This window comes from Eublepharis macularius, chromosome 2, assembly GCF_028583425.1.
Source record: "Eublepharis macularius isolate TG4126 chromosome 2, MPM_Emac_v1.0, whole genome shotgun sequence".
NCBI lineage: Eukaryota > Metazoa > Chordata > Lepidosauria > Squamata > Eublepharidae > Eublepharis > Eublepharis macularius.
The window spans coordinates 138,525,137-138,543,114 of record NC_072791.1 but is presented as its reverse complement, the minus strand read 5'-3'; the positions used below and the strand labels follow the sequence as shown (position 1 = coordinate 138,543,114).

General features: G+C 43.9%; 1 protein-coding gene across 1 annotated transcript in view; it reads left to right on the top strand.

Moving 5' to 3' along the window:
• Window positions 1–17,978, top strand: part of CRACR2B (calcium release activated channel regulator 2B) — a 78,250-nt gene that overhangs the window by 23,288 nt on the left and 36,984 nt on the right. The window contains 5 exon segments of the mRNA XM_054970187.1: window positions 1,023–1,134; window positions 5,144–5,303; window positions 6,078–6,224; window positions 11,546–11,903; window positions 15,933–16,120. Coding sequence (XP_054826162.1) covers window positions 1,023–1,134; window positions 5,144–5,303; window positions 6,078–6,224; window positions 11,546–11,903; window positions 15,933–16,120 — 965 coding nt within the window.

Below are 17,978 nucleotides of genomic sequence, written 5' to 3'. Positions count from 1 at the left end.
TTCCTTACTTGTTGCTTTCATGAGTACTGCGTTCTCGTGCGCAGACTGCTCTGCTCCGGTCGCTGTTTCTTTAATGGCTTTCACCTCGCTCTCCACTGAATCAACCTTTTGCCCCATTTCATTCAGTTTTGCTACAAAGGGCTGCACAGCATCAAAAACTGCTCGTCTCACCAACTCTTCCAAAGTTTCCCCCTTCCCCTGTAACGTCGCCATCACCGATTTACTCATTGCTGGGCTCTGCTTTCTCATCGCCATCTTGGGGGGGGGGGGGATGCCAACTAAGTTCCGAAACTCGGTGCAGGGGAAGAAGTCTGCGCCTTTTTAGCTTCAATTCCCACCGATCCTTCGCATACGCTTAAAAATCAGAAGGGATTCGCTTACTTACAGGTCTTCACCTTAAATCTGCTTATTGCCGTTCTCCATGGCCCGGCAGCACACGCGGTGCTGCGCAAGTCTGCCGGCCTCCGTTGGAGCAAGCGGGCAATTTACCCCCTGCATTACTTCCAGGGGGTTCTTCACGCAGCGCCTCGGATCCAGGCTCCCTCACTGGGAGTCCTGGGGGTTAACCCTCGTGGGTCAACCGCCCGGTCAGGCTGCTCAGACAGTTCCCCCCGGACCTGCGGAGAGGAATGTCTGACATGGCCGGGAAAACGAAACCGAATCCAACCTTAGTATGTCATTGTGAAGGCTGAGGGGGGGGGGGGGGTTGTCACATGAACAGATTCTTGGCCACAAGGCAGTTTCTCTCCTCAGCTATTCCTTAAGGAAGAGGAGGGGTGTCTCCCTCCCTCTTTGGATGCTAATTCAGGAGAGATTTCTTCTTCCCAGGCTGTCTTGTCTGGGCTTGGTTGGCATGCAGTTGAGATAAACTGAGGTTAAAAAAAGTACTGCTTCCTTTGAGAGAATCTGGTCAGTAGACAGCCTTAGTGACAGTAGCAGCAAGAAAAGGGGATAAAAATATTTTTTTTACCTATTCTGTTGATTTATATTTCAAAATCCTGACTCTTTTTTCCCCTCCACAGAGGCTGCAAAGTGAACTGCCCCTGACTACTGAACAGCTGGAGGCGGTTTTTGACAGCCTAGAGCAAGACAATAATGGGTATCTCACGCCAGTTGAATTCAGCATGGGACTAGGTAAGAGAAGTGAGGGAGACAGAGTATATCTGACACAATAACAATCGCTACAGTTTAATGTGTGCAGAGGCTGACAGTGCACAGGAAATAAACGTGTTCTTGCTCAGACCACTTGCAGCCAACTTTAGACCGTGAAGGGGGTTGTGGGTGGTGGTAGTCAGGAACTGACAATGTGAGGCCTTGTAATGAAAGGGATTTGTCCACCTTCTGTAGTCTTTCCCCACCTTCCCCCAGGCTTATCTGCACAGGATGGTACATTCTGTACACAATACCAAATTTCATGCTTGCAGCACGTGACTGTGGAATGTACTCATTCCCTGCCAGTGAGTGGTGCAGAGGTGGAGTTGTCTTGTATGTACCCAGTTATGTCTCTATAATCAAGGAAGCTCTTCCCCAGTGCCTCCAGTGGTGGAAAAGGCTTCTTTTTATACTTCTAGTTTAGTGTTAAAACTCCTCCTTATGCAGCTCCCATTCAAGCATTCCACAGCAGCAGCTACTCTGAAGAGGTGCACCTGCTGCAAAGTCTAGTCCAGGCAATTATGCTGATTGGGAGCTGCCTGGAGGGAGAGCAGAAGCTTTGCTGGCTTTTCTGTTGCCTGCTGCTGATTAGAGCCAGTCAAGTTCCTTTTTCTTAAGAAAACAGTTTAAAGTCAACAGTTCCAGGAGTCTGACGTGAAGAGGGTTGATCAAAGCTGTCAGGAGAGGAGAGCTAGGCAAGAAGGTAACGACAGGTTCTTGTTTTTACTGGAACACAGTGGTATTATAGTATGTCTAGTACAAACTGTAAACGTCTTGGCATTCTAATGCTAGGCATACAACACAGGGGCTCGGCCAAAGCAACACGTATGGGAGTGACGAAGCTGAACAATGCTTGGCCTGTGTGTTGAACTGTCAGGATGACTTGCCGTCACATAATCAAACCAGTGACGCATCTGGGATTATATTAGAGAGGGCTTAGCCTCCTATGTATGTGGTTGTTCAGGACACTGAATGCTGTCCCTCTTGCTTATCAGGGCCACTGTGCATGTTACAGCTACTATGGTGATACTGCTTTACATTAAAGCATATAGCTGCTGGTGGTAGGTCATCACTGCCTACTACTAAATGCAGCATAGATTGACTTAAAGCATTTCCAACATGGCAGCTGCCTAGCATAGTCATTTATAACTGCATACTATGAAGTCTTGAGACTTTCAGTCTATTGGCACAGATCTCCAAAAGAGTTTAAGTGGTTATTGAGCAAGCACCTTAGAGACCAACTAGATTTCCAGGGTGCGAGCTTTTGAGAGTCAAAGTTCCCTTCATCAGACACATGGAGTGGAAAAAAGTAGGAGTCCTTAAAATCCAGGTAGAGGGTGAGAGGAGTATTGCAGATTAGATTGTCAGGAAGCTAGGTACAATATATGTTGTAATTAGGTTGATAGGACATAGGTGTGAAGTGCATAAAATTAACATCTGTAATGTGAGAAAAACCCTGTGTCCCAATTGAACCCTAGGGGATCCATTGGTTCAAATTTGCAAATAAACTCAATTTCAGCAGTCTCGCATTGTAATTTTCCTTTGAAGCTTCTCTGCTTGAGAACAGTTCTCATTCCATTCCATTCTAAGTGAATTGATTTCATTGAGTTTAGAATGGAGTAACTTTAGCAAGAATTGCAGTGAAACTCATATAATACAGATAGATAAGATACTGTGTTTAAATCCTAGCACAGAGATTTACTGGTCAATATAAGATAAAAATTTAGAAGAGGAAGTGAAAAGGGCAAATGGAGATTTTAAAAAACCTTTCTACTTTTTTCTGAACTCGAAATAATACACTGGGTTAAGAGGGCTAGTGATAGTTATTGCTGCAGCTGAACTTTATGTGAGTCATCTTCAAACTACCATATAATACTACTGTGTGAGAAGCCAAAAGACTTGCAGTTGGACATGTGAATGGCCTCTGTTAAAATTAGTATCGCACATGATAGTGAACATCATGTCTAATACATGACATGAAAAACTTTTTGACCTGTGTTGATTGCTTGACATTGCTAAGCGTTTGGTAATGTCTGCGCGTGTGTGAGCTTACCTAAAGAGGTTATTCTTAACTGAATGATCTCAGTGGGACACAGAGGAGAAGGGAGTCTATAAAGTACAGTAAGCTCCTGTTTAAGATACAAAAGGGATGTTGAGGTATATGTGCTGCCATCTGCCTGAATGAGATGAGTGTAAGTGTTGAAACAGGAGACAAGTTTATAGTTTTCTTTTGCCATTTTCATTGAATTTATATTACTTACCCACTGTGTTCCGGATGACTCTGGTCAGACCTGATTCAGATACAGGCCCTATGTGTCTAATTAGCTTTCCAGTATCAGATCAATTTAACGTCTGACAAGAGGTACACCTCAGTAATACTTTGGGTTTGTTAGCGAGTATAGTGCACAAGTTAATACTATTAGAGAATCTCTGCTTCCATGTCCAGCTTTTATTAATGCGTAACTATTCAGTCTTCTTCATACTGGCTAAATCAACATCACACATCATTGTGACATAGATCATTAAAGGACAGTAATTACATGAGTCCGTAAAAGTTTCTTACCCCAAAGATAAGCAGGTCATAAGCTTCTAGAAAGAAGCTCCTGATCAATTCCACTTCTCATATTTACAGGGTTTGAGAATAATCTCTAAACAATAACTAACTGTCCCATTTGATAAGTCTACCTTTCTCACTGAGACTCAAGGTGGATTACATAGTGTAAGCACAGTCAATTTCAAAGACATTTTAATAAACAGAATATATAAATACGAGTTTGCAAAGATTTAAAACCAGAAGAAATCCAATACAGAGTTGAAATGTTGAAACAGAGCATAAGCAATTCTAAGACGAGCATATTAAATGACAGAAACTATGCAATAAGATCATAGTTACAGCAACAGACAGTACATAGTAGTAAGGTCTGTAGTCCCTATCCCTCTACTGATACATCCTTCTGAGACCACTTCCTTACAGTACTGCCCTTCCATCTGAGTAAAAAATGTCCTATTGAATAATTCAGTTTTGCAGAAAGCCAGGAGAGTGGGAGCTTTTCTGACCTCTTCAGGTAGACGCCACCACAGAGAATGCTCGTGAATGGGTAACTCTTGATTTTGCCTGTGAGCGAGGCAGCATTTTATAACTTCAAACACCATACAAGGCTATCTGTATTTGAAGTAACTTCTTAAAATATATGAAAATTGTTAGTTCATTCTTGCTACTTTTTATCTTAATGAAGTCTATATAAATGGTGATTACAAGTTTCTCATACATAAGAATATCTATTTGGCCCTCAACAAATAACCCATCCTTGAATCATATCTTTACTTCTGTGAATCTGGACATTCCTGCCATTCTCAGACGCTTCCCTGCATGCAGCTGGGCCTCAACACACAGCATCTATTGATATGGTTTAGGTGGCTCTTCTAATCTACACAAGACCATACGATTGTGTTACTGCTTTGTTTCATGGCCCTCTCCAAGGCTGTTCTATTCTGAGTGTCTAGACTTCCTTCATGGCATGTCTAGCTGTGGGGCCAGGCTAACTAACTCTGTTCTTATGTGCATGGGCATCCTTTATGATCCTTTTGGTCAAATCCAACAACTGCTCTCCTATATTTCTGGCTGTGCGCATGAAAAAAATCTTAATGTGAACCAGGATGAACCCCAGAATCTCGTTTGAATACCATGAAATGGTGTATCCATGAAATGTTTGAGGTAATGGTAGTGAAGAATCTCTCTCAGTACTAGCAGAGTTTACGTTCCTACTCACAGAATGCTTTTAGTCCACCACACATATCTGGGATTAGAGAGCATTATTTGTGGATCTGAAGTGTGGCTCCCAGACATTCCTGAGCTCCAGCGTCTCTCTTTTTAGAAATTAGTCACAAAAGGGGGCTGGAGCAGTGCGTGAAGCCCAGTCTAGGTCATTCACATCACATCCTATGTTTGCACCAGAAGCTTTCTTATTACTTTGCTTTCCTTGCGCCACAGGGAAGTTAATAGGAATTGAGCAGTACCAGAGCTCTAGAAGCCTTAAACATGAGGAGACATTTGAGTCAGGCTGGTCTGATGACTTGGACCAGACAGATGAGGAGGAGAAACGGTTTTGTTCCATGATGGAGCAGCTGGAAGCATCCCAGGTTTTTGAAGAGTAAGTTGGAACTCCTCAAGTTGTGCTGTTTTGCCATATCTGATCTGATTACCACCTGTCATTGCTTTAACATTTTATGGCATGGTCTTTTTTTGCTAAAATTCATGTGCTACATTTTCTAGAACTTTGGAAGCAACTGTTTTATGTTATTTCATCCAAACCTGTATTTTAGTTTATATAGGCCAGTTAGTGCGGTGAAACGACAGTGTTGGCATGCAGGTAGAAGGATGGAAGAAAACGGAACATGTGGGTTAGGAAAGTGAAGGGGGGTGGGTGGGCAGGCTGCCTCTTCCCACAGTGTACCCATTCAGAAGCATTTAAAAGTAGAAATAGCTTGCAGTGGTCCTTGGATTAGTCATCTGACTCCTTGTAGCTTAAGATCTTATTACAAGGAGAAGATTAACTAATGTATTGTCTTCTGTAAACTAATACTTCTCAACACCTGAGTTCTTTGGATCCTGAACAGATAGCTGGTTTGATATAGTAGTTCGAATGTCAAACATGGGAAACTCAGGTTCATGTCCTTTATTATTTGGGCATGAAGCTCAATACATAAGACCTTGGACCAGTCACTGTTTCTCAGCCTAACCTCTACCTCACAGGATTGTTGTGAGGGCAAAATGTAGGGAGAGAGCTGTGGATGCTACCCTGTTTGGAAGATGGGTGGAATAAAAATGTACAGATAGATAACCATTGTGTGCTGGAGCATTAAATCTAGACTCACTCATCAATGTCATGCTACTACTGAAGCTTTACTTCTGCTCTGGGTTCCAGTCACAGTGATGTTCAGGAGCTTTGGGCTCGACTCCAGAAAGAACAGCCAGACCTCCTGACCAGTTTTGAAGAGTTCCTGTTCCGCATCTCTTCTTACATCAAAGAAGTGCACCATGAGAAGGAATCCATGGAACAGGCACTGAAACGGTACACATTTTTCTGGTGATAATTAAAGATTGCTAGAACAAGGGGGCCCAGCACTTGGTTGGTTTCGTTACTTTACAAGTGAAAGGAGGTAGAGGAAAAGTTAATTATTTCTTTGGGAAAGTTGTCTTCTCTATTCATTTTTGGAATAGAGGGCTTGTTTCCAGAAGCTTCCCGGGCATGTCCCCAAACATCTTGGTCTATGTTAACACACACACCCTCATTTAAGGAGGCACCTTATCTGAGACCAAAAGGGAACAAGGGAGGGGAGGAGAGGAAGTCAAGTGGCTGGACTGCACCTTTGCAGCTGCTCTCAGAATAGGATTCCCAGGTGTCCACTGGTCGTGGGCAAACTCCCAGAGGTTTGCCACCCTGCCCAACGGCCCACCAGTGGTCAGCAGGAGGTGGCAAGCTTCTGGAGGTTGCCTGCCACCGGCAGGTACCCCAGGAACATGCACCATGCACGCTTCCAAGGGGTGCGTCAGTGTCACCCTCGGAAGTGACATCATCGCGCCACTTGTGGGAGCATTCCTGTGCTTCATTTGGGGCCAATTTGGGCCCCAAATGGGCCAAATCGGCCCCGCACAGAGTGTGGGAGCACTCCCATGGTCGGTGGGACAACATCACTTCCAGGGGTGACATCATCATGCAGGCACTAGAGCATGTGCATGAAGACCTCCACACTGCTGGCACAAGGTAAGTACACTATAAAACAAAAGGAATCTCCCTTAGCAACAAACTGAATAATCAAAGTGGAAACCCACAACTAAGGGATACAGTCTGTCAGGTTCTGAAATTCTAGTGTATTAAAGTGGCGCAGTGCAATGAATAAATAACAATACTATTATAAGCATATCAAATCACATAAATAAACAACGTGCAATAAACAGCTCACAATCGGCCAATACAGAAATATCCAATGGTGCAATCAAGTTCATATCAGAGTTCAAAGCAGAGATGAAACATAGACAGCAAACCAGAGAAGCCGTGAGGACCCCTCGTTCCTGTTCAAGGTAAGTTCTTAGATAGATGTACTCTTCTCATTTTCTTTCAACAGGTGGAACAAGGAGATGGAACACCCTGCAGGACCGAGACCCGACAAGGAACCGGTCATCAACAACGCTTGTTTCCAGACTGCATCAGGGGCCAACAGACCTCCTCCCCAAACATCTCTGAGAACTGCAAATGTATAAGAATTTCTAATAAAACAACATTATATCAGCTTGCTATATAACAACATTATACATTAAAGCTGTTATACACAGAGAAAAACTCACCACTGCTGCCGCTGTTACAAACTTCAGTGGCAGTCTGTCACACCTCTCTTAATTGGCCATGCGCAAAGATTAGCCCAACAAACTGACACTTATGAGACGCTCTTAAAGGGACATTCACACAGGAAAAAACCTTAAAGGGCCATACAAGAGGCAGAAACCCAAACAAAAAATGTGGTCGTATCACCACATGCAGAACAATGCAAACATCTAAAGCAAGATCTCACAAGCCTCTACCAGAACACAGTCCCATTATAGAAAACAAGATAGACTAAACTCATGGTTGAGTCCAGACGGTTGCATACTTTGAAGCTGGTGGATCCACCTCGCCTCCCATTGCAGCAGCAATTGTGAAGATCTGTGTGCAGAGCCCCTAGGGGCTACAGAAAGCACTGTGTACTTAAACTCAGTTTCCTTGTGCTTAAGACCCACAAAGTGTTCCACTAATGGGGCATCAATTACTCTATGTCTAATTCTGGAAATATGTTCCAGAATCCTCACCTTAACTGGACGAATAGTATTGCCCACATGGGGCATATTATGAGGTAAACTACTGCCTCTGTCTGGCAGGTAGAGAAAGATTTTAACGTAATGGTCTCTCTATTAACCCTCACTTTTTTTCCTGACAGAGAAAGATTGCAAACACGGCATCTGCCGCAACGAAAATGTCCCGTGGTAGAAAATGATTGTTCTTTTGCCACCCAATGGTCTGAGTGTACTAGTAGGTCTTTAAGGCTCCTAGTTTTTCTAAAGCCTATGGATGGAGATGTTTCACACCCTTTATCCAGAAGATCGAGGGTAAACTGATTGGGACTGAGCAGGTTTTTGTGACACTGGACGTGTCCTCCCTTTACACATCTATCCCCCTGTAGGGTGCTAGGATGGTGTTGGAGACCTATTTGAATCGCAGAGAAATTCTTACTCCTATTACTGTTTTCCTGCTGCAATTAGTTGATTCAATGCTGGAATATAATTATTTCAGGTTCATGTCCCAATTTTATCTGCAAGTAAAGGGGGTTGCCATGGGCTGTGCAGCAGCTCCTAGCGTCGCCAACCTTTACATGGCACAGTTGGAAGAATCCTTCATTCTTGACCCTAATCATAATCCTTTCCATGATAGGATTATTGCTTATCAGCGATACATTGACGACCTTTTCATTATTCTGGAGGGTCATGAATATGTTAATGACCTTGGACATTGGTTGAATTCCTTGGATCCACATACTCAATTCTCTTGGGAATCTAACAGACAATCGATTAATTTTTTGGACGTGTCTGTGTATCGATCCTCTGAAGGCACGATAGGAGTGAAACCCTATAAAAAAACTACCAACCATAACACCTATCTAGAATATGGATCTTTCCACCCAAAATCGTTAAAAGATAGTATTCCATATGGACAGTTTTTGCGTCTTAAACGCAATTCCACACACACCTGTGATTATCAGAAGGAGAGCAACTCATTGTGGCAAGCCTTTTTGAACAGGGGATATCCAGCCACCACTGTGCTCCAATCTCAGGAGAGAGCCGACCACATCACTAGAGAGGATCTGTTTAAAGCTACAGACCGTGTGGTTGCTCCTTGTATTAGATGGGGGCTAGATTTCACCCCATTATCCCATAACATCAAAAGAATTATTAGGAGATATTGGTATATCATTCAGGACCTTCCTGGGTGTGAAACATCTCCATCCATAGGCTTTAGAAAAACTAGGAGCCTTAAAGACCTACTAGTACACTCAGACCATTGGGTGGCAAAAGAACAATCATTTTCTACCACGGGACATTTTCGTTGCGGCAGATGCCGTGTTTGCAATCTTTCTCTGTCAGGAAAAAAAGTGAGAGTTAATAGAGAGACCATTACGTTAAAATCTTTCTCTACCTGCCAGACAGAGGCAGTAGTTTACCTCATAATATGCCCCTGTAATAAACTCTATGTGGGCAATACTATTCGTCCAGTTAAGGTGAGGATTCTGGAACATATTTCCAGAATTAGACATAGAGTAATTGATGCCCCATTAGTGGAACACTTTGTGGGTCTTAAGCACAAGGAAACTGAGTTTAAGTACACAGTGCTTTCTGTAGCCCCTAGGGGCTCTGCACACAGATCTTCACAATTGCTGCTGCAATGGGAGGCGAGGTGGATCCACCAGCTTCAAAGTATGCAACCGTCTGAACTCAACCATGAGTTTAGTCTATCTTGTTTTCTATAATGGGACTGTGTTCTGGTAGAGGCTTGTGAGATCTTGCTTTAGATGTTTGCATTGTTCTGCATGTGGTGATACGACCACATTTTTTGTTTGGGTTTCTGCCTCTTGTATGGCCCTTTAAGGTTTTTTCCTGTGTGAATGTCCCTTTAAGAGCGTCTCATAAGTGTCAGTTTGTTGGGCTAATCTTTGCGCATGGCCAATTAAGAGAGGTGTGACAGACTGCCACTGAAGTTTGTAACAGCGGCAGCAGTGGTGAGTTTTTCTCTGTGTATAACAGCTTTAATGTATACCTTTGTGATGTAGCAAGCTGATATCATGTTGTTTTATTAGAAATTCTTATACATTTGCAGTTCTCAGAGGTGTTTGGGGAGGAGGTCTGTTGGCCCCTGATGCAGTCTGGAAACAAGCGTTGTTGATGACCGGTTCCTTGTCGGGTCTCGGTCCTGCAGGGTGTTCCATCTCCTTGTTCCACCTGTTGAAAGAAAATGAGAAGAGTACATCTATCTAAGAACTTACCTTGAACAGGAACGAGGGGTCCTCACAGCTTCTCTGGTTTGCTGTCTATGTTTCATCTCTGCTTTGAACTCTGATAAGAACTTGATTGCACCATTGGATATTTCTGTACTGGCCGACTTTGAGCTGTTTATTGCACGTTGTTTGTTTATGTGATTTGATATGCTTATAATAGTATTGTTATTTATTCATTGCACTGCGCCACTTTAATACACTAGAATTTCAGAACCTGACAGACTGTATCCCTTAGTTGTGGGTTTCCACTTTGATTATTCGGCACAAGGTAAGTGCCAGATCCCCCCCTTCCCAGTGGGAGGGTATAGGGACCTGTCAGCCCTATCTCAGGAGCCCCTCCCCCATTTCTTCTACTCCTTATGGGAAGCAGTGAAGGCTCACCTGTGGTGGAGTAAGTTTTGGGGGTGATTCTGCTTTTTGGAAACACTGTGCCTCCCCTTCCCTCTTCTTCCTCTGACTCTTCAAAGTGGCTCCTGAGTGAGGTTTCCCAGAGCTTAGGCCCCAGGACATTCACCCTGGTTTGCCCTACCCTGGACAGCCTTACTTGGATCCATGTATAATTGTTTCCTATTCGTTATAAAGTATAGTAGGTTGAAATTATCACTTTATGGACATTGTATTCTACATAGTGCTTTTTGTTGTGATAGGCGACTCGGCATGCCTTGTACATTGGGGGGAGCTGCCTGTGTCTGTGTTACTTTCCTGATTAGCAAGTTGCTTCTCTTTGCTTAAGATGGAACTGCCTCCTGACTCCTCCTCTCTCCTTGTCTCCATTGAGAATGATTCTCTCTCTTGCCTCCTGGCCTCCAAATGGAGAGCTTGCATCTTCCTCTTACTCTTCTGTACTGGGAAATTTCCCTCTCACACTCAAGCAGCTATGATGCTGGACTAGTTGGCTGTGGTATAGGGAAAGTAACCTTTTGTCTTTCTTTCTTGTACAAGAAATTGCTATGAATTTAAGTAGGAAAGAAAGCATATCATTATCATTGTTACTGATTTTCCCTCTAATTCATTCACAGCAGTAGCAAAACAATCTCTGTTTTTAAGCTGAATAACAGCTTAGTTGCAAGGAGACGTTTGGAAAACACTTTGTGTAAACTGTATAAACTCAGTGGTGCCCCCTAGTGCTGGAGGATTTTCATGTTTTCCTACAATTTCTAAAAAGTGACAGATGCACGTCTGATGTTAGCTGCCTGTTTGTTTATTTTGTCTTAGGAAAAGACAGGAAATTGCTTTCTCCCGCACCCTGGATTCCCTCCTTTTACTCATCTCCTACAATCCACATCTCATCCTTTTTAGTTTTTGCTTACAGGAGGGAGACAGACCATGACAGAGAAGTCAGCTGTCTTTATGAAGAAATGGAACAACAAATTAAAGCAGAAAGGGAACGGCTGCTTTGCCAGGTAAACTCTTCTTTCACCCTCAAGACTCCAGAGTTGGGCATTTAGCTCAATTGCTAAATCAATGAGCCACATCTTTGATTACTCCTACAATCCCTTCCCCCCAGGTGCCAGATTGTATTTTTTATGTGGGGCATTAGAGGGAGAAATGGAAACCTCTTCCTCTGCTCTTTACAGGAGTCGATGAGGCATGACAGGAGCAACCTGTTGCAGAAAGAGCTGCAGAGCAAAGAGCAAGAATTTGAGAAAATCCTCTACCGGCAAAAAAAGGTGATTTGGGGTTGACCTCTATGTAAACCACATGACATGTCATTCCTCTAGTTGCTGGAGTCCATCCTCAGTGAAGGGGAAATTGCATTATTTTGAACTGCCTGCCCCAATTCCAGCAAGAAAGAGCAGCAGATATGCACATCTACAGTCTGTGCAGATGCAAAGCCACAGTGGCAGGCACAGCCTCCATCAGCATTGGGATGATCTCTCTCACCCCTTGGTATCCCTTCCTTGGATACAGCAAATATGGTTTTCACCTGTTCCCATCAGGTGAGTTTTGCTGAGAGAGAGAGAGCAACTACCCCAAGGCCAAGACTGAGTGGGGCTCTGAACCCCATTGCAACTGCTATACCACGCTAACTCTCCCTGGTATTCACCTGAGTTCCATTGAATTGGCAGAGTCTGTCTTTTGATGCACAGAGAATGCCACAACTTGCTGCATGTGACTAGTTCCACACAGCTAGAACTTCATTTGAGGCTCAAGCATTTGAGGTGATGGCAAATGAAGTGAGAGCTTTGTCTGTGGTGCTTGACATGAGATGGCCATTTCACCAAGGTAAATTGTCACAGAGACTTGAGGTGTGGTGAACTATCCTCTTGGTCATAATAAATATTTAATCATTCAAAAGAGCATCACATACATTGGTTTTGTAACAGCTCTGTTATAAAGGTAGGCTAGTATTGTTATCCTCATATTGCTGATGGGAGAGCTGAGACTGCCACTCCCTTCCTGTTCACAGCTTATTCTCTTACAGTACGCCAGCTAGAAAAGAGTTAATGAAGGGAAGTCCTTCTCACTTGCTTTGCCAAGCAGCAGTAACATTACAGAGAAGAATAATTGGAAGGGGGTCCTCTTGTAGGCTCCAGCATGGCAAACTCCATCTTGCACTGTCTGCAGTTTTCAGATGCTCCATCACTGATTATTTCTCTCTCTGACCTGCTCGACTGCCTTAAGCAGCACCGAGAACCTCTTTACATCATATCTGAGACTAGTCTATACAGCCTCGACAAAACCAGCCTCAAACATTCTTATCATGGGATTCAGCAGCATTGCCCTGGGCTTCTAGGGTTAAACATTCAGCTGTTGGAGCCAGGTGAGCTCTTTTTCGAGCTTCGTCTGCTGTCCTGCTTGCAAAGGGCACCATGTCCCTCTTTGACCTCCAGAGCCATGGCCTTGTTATGACATTTTGACTTCAGCCAGGTGGATCCTTCTCTACCGACCCAAGGCCATCTGCTTAGTTGACACAGGTTATTATCATACAGTTACGTAGTCTCTTAGGAATGTAGTGCTGAGATAACACAAACTGCATTGCCTTATCAGGGCTGTTCTTAGATAATGCATGTGTTAGTATTTGCTCTGAGTTGTTTATAAACTTAAGAGCAGGGACGGATTATAGCATGAGGAGGCCCTATACCAGTGATTCTCTGCTTGAAGTGGGACCCACTTCTAGACTTACTTTGGTTCTTGGGACCCACTTGCAAAAATAACTCCACAGAACTTTGCCCCCTTCCCCAGCATGTCACAGAAATTTCACTTCAGTTAATGCTGAACCGGTTTATATTATATTTTTCATGTTTAACATATTTAGCGTTCCTGAGCAACAAGCTGTCCTTCATGGCCATCTTGCATATTGGACAGTGGGAAGCCCAGATTTGCCATTTGCTTCCTCTCCTAGCTCACTCTGTTTCTCCTCCTCTCTCCTAGCCTCATGACTCATAGTTTTGACAAGCAATAGAAATGCTTCATTTTTCTTTTCACAGAAAGGACGCTGAATGCTTTATTTTTCATTACGCAAAAGCATAGGCATAAAGGAAAAAATACCCTACTTTTTTCATATGCAGAGGTTCCAAACTGAAGTTTACCTTGCTTATCCTGAAATCCTGCTTTGCTATAAGAGCAATTATGTTGGGGTAATTCAGAGGAGAGGATTAAGCATTCTGTAATGCAAATATTTCATGACTGGTAGCTGGGCTCTTCTGGAAATCTAAGCCCCTTTTCTGCCTTTTTGGGGAGCAGGAAAAGAGGGCTTTTGTGTTCCTGAGGAATCACAGCAGAGTTCGAATGTTGCCTGCGCCAGGGACTTAGTCGATGTTCTTGGGTCATTCCTTATCATTCTGCCTTTTGTGGGTACATGAAGCTGCTGTATTCTGAATTGGTCTATTGAGGTCAGTCTTTACTTTGACTGGCAGTGGCTCCCCAGGATCTTAAGCAGAGCTTTTTCACATCAACCGGATCCTTTTAACTAGAAATGCTGGGGGACATTTGTGTGCAAAGCAGCTCTACCACTGAGCCATGCCCCCAACCCATATCTCAGGAAACTGTTGTAAGGTTATATATGTTAAATGTGTTCTCTAAATTAAACAAATAGGATAGATTTCAAGGAGCTGTGTTGTTAAGTATTTGAGAGGTTCGAAGCAGACTCAGGGTGGGCCACAACATCATAAAAACCACAATTTAAAACACAATAAATAACAGTTAAACCCATAAAAATAAAATCAACAATCTCTTTAAAAAGTGGAGCAGAACAAAGCAAAACAGGCTATTTCTAGTTCACTCATCAGTCCTGCTCTGTAGCCAACACACAGGAGACTCCTGGTAGTTTCAACAACATGCCACTTTATTGTTTCCAACTGGGAGAGAGAATATTTACTAATGGCAAACAGTAGATTACAATCAACGCTAAACAAGACCGAAGTGACACCCCTCCTATAAAGGCTTTGAGAGGAAAACACAAATAAGTTCCTGAGGGTTCACTTAAAGGTATGTGCACATACTGTATTAAACTCTGATGTTAACTTTAGGAGGTTTTTGGAAGACTGTGTGCATTTCTGTTTTCTTTCTAACTTTGGAAAAGAGAAGAAGGAGGGACCTCAACTGAACATTCCCCCTCACAAACCTTAAAAAGGGCCTGCTCTGGCTGCTGATGTCACGGATGTGTTGGGCTTGGTTTGGCTGCTGAGGCTGTCTTCATGGACTTTTTAGAATTCCCAGATCTGGTTAAATTAAACTGTATTAGGGGAGCCCCAGCAGTTGAACTATCTGATTATGGCTTGTTGGTACAAATTAGTTGAGAGATTGGATGAAACTGACAAATAGTATATCCTGGATTAGCTAGTGGGAAACATGTGTATGCCCTTCTGGATTTCATGCATTTGCCCAGCCATGGCCTCTTGCAGGTGACAGAAGTAAGGCAGAAGCTGGAGGGTTTTTTTGTCCAATCAGAAATGTTTCTGTGCACAGTTAAGGTTGGGGGTGAGGACTGCAAAAGGCTGCTTTGGGTTGGTGAGTATGTGCCAACAGAAGAAAAACAAAATGGCTTTAATTGCCACTTTTTAATTGGTATGTGTGGGTGAGTGAGAGAGAGAGACACTGGGCTTGTGGAGGTGGTGTGTGTGTGTGTATGTGTAAATTTCCCATCTCCTGCCATTTTTGCGTACTCGTTGTGGAAAGTGGGCAGGTACTATTTGAGCGTGTAGCAGAGCTCAGGCTTTCAAATCAACACTTCCTTAGCAGACTACAGACTCATTCTCAAACATGATGGGATTTAAAATAAATATATTTGGTATGGAAGTCCATCAATCATGAAAGCCATTACAAAGAGCTATTTACCGGGGAGGGCAGACTGACTGTCTAAAGGCTTATAATGCCAGCCCTGTTGTGTAAGAGTGAAATCCCCAATCAAACATAAGAGTCTGAGACTGGAGGTCACTGGCACTCTGGCTGCATCTTTTCCTTTCCAGCTCTTGAACTGACTTGGCATTTGTGGTGGGCTGTGATGCATAGTGGACTACTAGAGGCTATTGCAATTGGAAGCATTAATATGTTGTTCATGTAGCTAAAGGCATCACAGTGGGTGTATCAGTGTATTTGCTGTTTTGTTCTATGCTGCACAACTTTTATTTATGCATTATGTTAAATAATTTTATCGTTTCCCACAGTTCAAGACAACTTTCAGACAGTGGCATCCAATGGGGTGTTTTTGTGTGAATCTTCAGAATGTATTCATTTAATTTCTTTTCTTTTTTTAGTTAGAACATCAGTTACAGTCTATCAATTCTGAACAGCTGGAGATGCGGGTACAAAATGAGAGACTGCGGCATTTAAATGAAAATCTCCTGGACCAACTGGAGAGAAGCAAATGGGAGCTGGAAGTTGCCCGGGGACACCTGGAGCAACTGCAGAAGGAAGCCGAGCTAGAACAGCAGCAGAAGGACAGGTGTGTCAGGGAGGAGTTTTAGAATATGCAATGGAAGCTGCCAATTGCTTTGGCAGTGTGAAGCTGGTATGCTCCAATGAATCAGTTGAGTGCATGTACTAAAATGTAGAGGTTACTAGTAATGCTCTGTTGCTGCTGCAGATTGATACCATATGTAAGCACAAACACTTTCCAAGTCACAGGAGTCCTAAGTTAAAGCATTTGAAAATGCACTTTTCTGTGCCTTCCTCTGCCACGAACTTCAAATGTGTTGTTGAGATTGTACAATAGCATGTTTCGTTTCCTGTGTATACAACAGTCATAATGATCCCTTCTCATCTACAATTAGCAGAAGATTGTGATGGTTAACTGGCTCAGGTAGCAAGTACGGCAGAATACAAAGTGTTTGTTTTTAAATTAAAGATCAGTTGGAAGCTTTTGTTGTCAAAACTCAGAGGTCATAACAGGCTTTTGACGAACAGATCAGTAAACATTAACTATGATCTCTTTAGTAATCAGTTGCATTATGCCGTTTGAATGTCACTACTGCAAATAGGACAGTAAACTCTATTACTGACATCTTTTACTTTGTAAGGCTGTAAATCTGTTTTCTGTTTAACTGGACCAAAATAGCATCAGTTATAACTAGGGCTGCCAGACCCCCGGTGTGGGCGGGGGATTCCCCGCCCCTACCCTGCCACCCCCGCCCCTCCCTACCTGGCCAGCAGGGGGGGCACGCACCTTCCATGCACGCCCCCCTGCGGTGCTGCGCGCCCCCGCGCACAGCAACTGCCAGGATCAGGCCTTTTTTGGCCTGGGTTGGGGCCCCTGTGGAGCACGGGAGCGTTCCTGCGCTCCGCAGGGGCCCACAACGGGCCCAATCCGTGCCAAAATGGGCCCGATCCATGCCAAAATGGGCGCGGATTGGGCCCATTGTGGGCCCCTGTGGAGCGCAGGAACGCTCCCGCGCTCCACAGGGGCCTAAAACGGGCCCAATCCGTGCCGGAAAGGAACCCAATCCATGCCAAAATGGGCATGGATCAGGCCCGTTTGGGTGCGGATCGGGCCCGTTGTGGGCCCCTGCGGAGCGCAGGAACACTCCTGTGCTCCACAGGGGCCCACAATGGGCCCGATCAGCGGCCAAACAGGCTGCTTGGTGACGTCACTTCCCAGCAGTGAGGTCATCACGCTTGCAGGAGCACACGCGCGCACCCCCCCCCTTCCAGGTAAGAGCCAGGTCTCAATCGCCCGCTGGGAGATCGAGGGGGCCTGGCAACCCTAGTTATAACAGTTAAGAATCTGGACCTAATAACTACAAAGAGATAATGATCCAACTGGAGAATACTTCCACAGCTTGTCCTCCACTAATATGAAGCCCTAATGTCTGTTCTTTTTAATGCCATTAGCATCTGCTGCGGTGTTTTTAGTTGAAGGTGTAGAATGCAGTCTGTTTTCTCTGGTTGAACAACATGTTATATTCAAATAGACTTGTTTAACCGGAGAAAAGAGACAATTTGAAGTGGAGAAGTGGCAAATGGGAAAAGGGATGCATGTAGTTTGACCCTGAATTCAGGATTTTCCAACTATTTATTATAACTTTAAGACTTCTTGGAACTAAACAGAAGCCTGATATCCTTGTTCTCAGTTTGGAGACAGTGCTGTCCTAAGCACCTATTTATTTCAGTGGACTTAAAAGGGTGTAACTCTGCTAAGAGTTGAATCCTGCTTTCACTTCTACTGGATTCCTCTGATGTCTCCCTTCCCCTGCAGATCCCCTACGCTATTTCTGGGGGTCCACTGACTCCAAGGGCAGAATTTGTGGGAACACAGTGTGCTACACTGAGAAGGGGGAAGTGGGAATTTTTTGTTATGCAAGTGC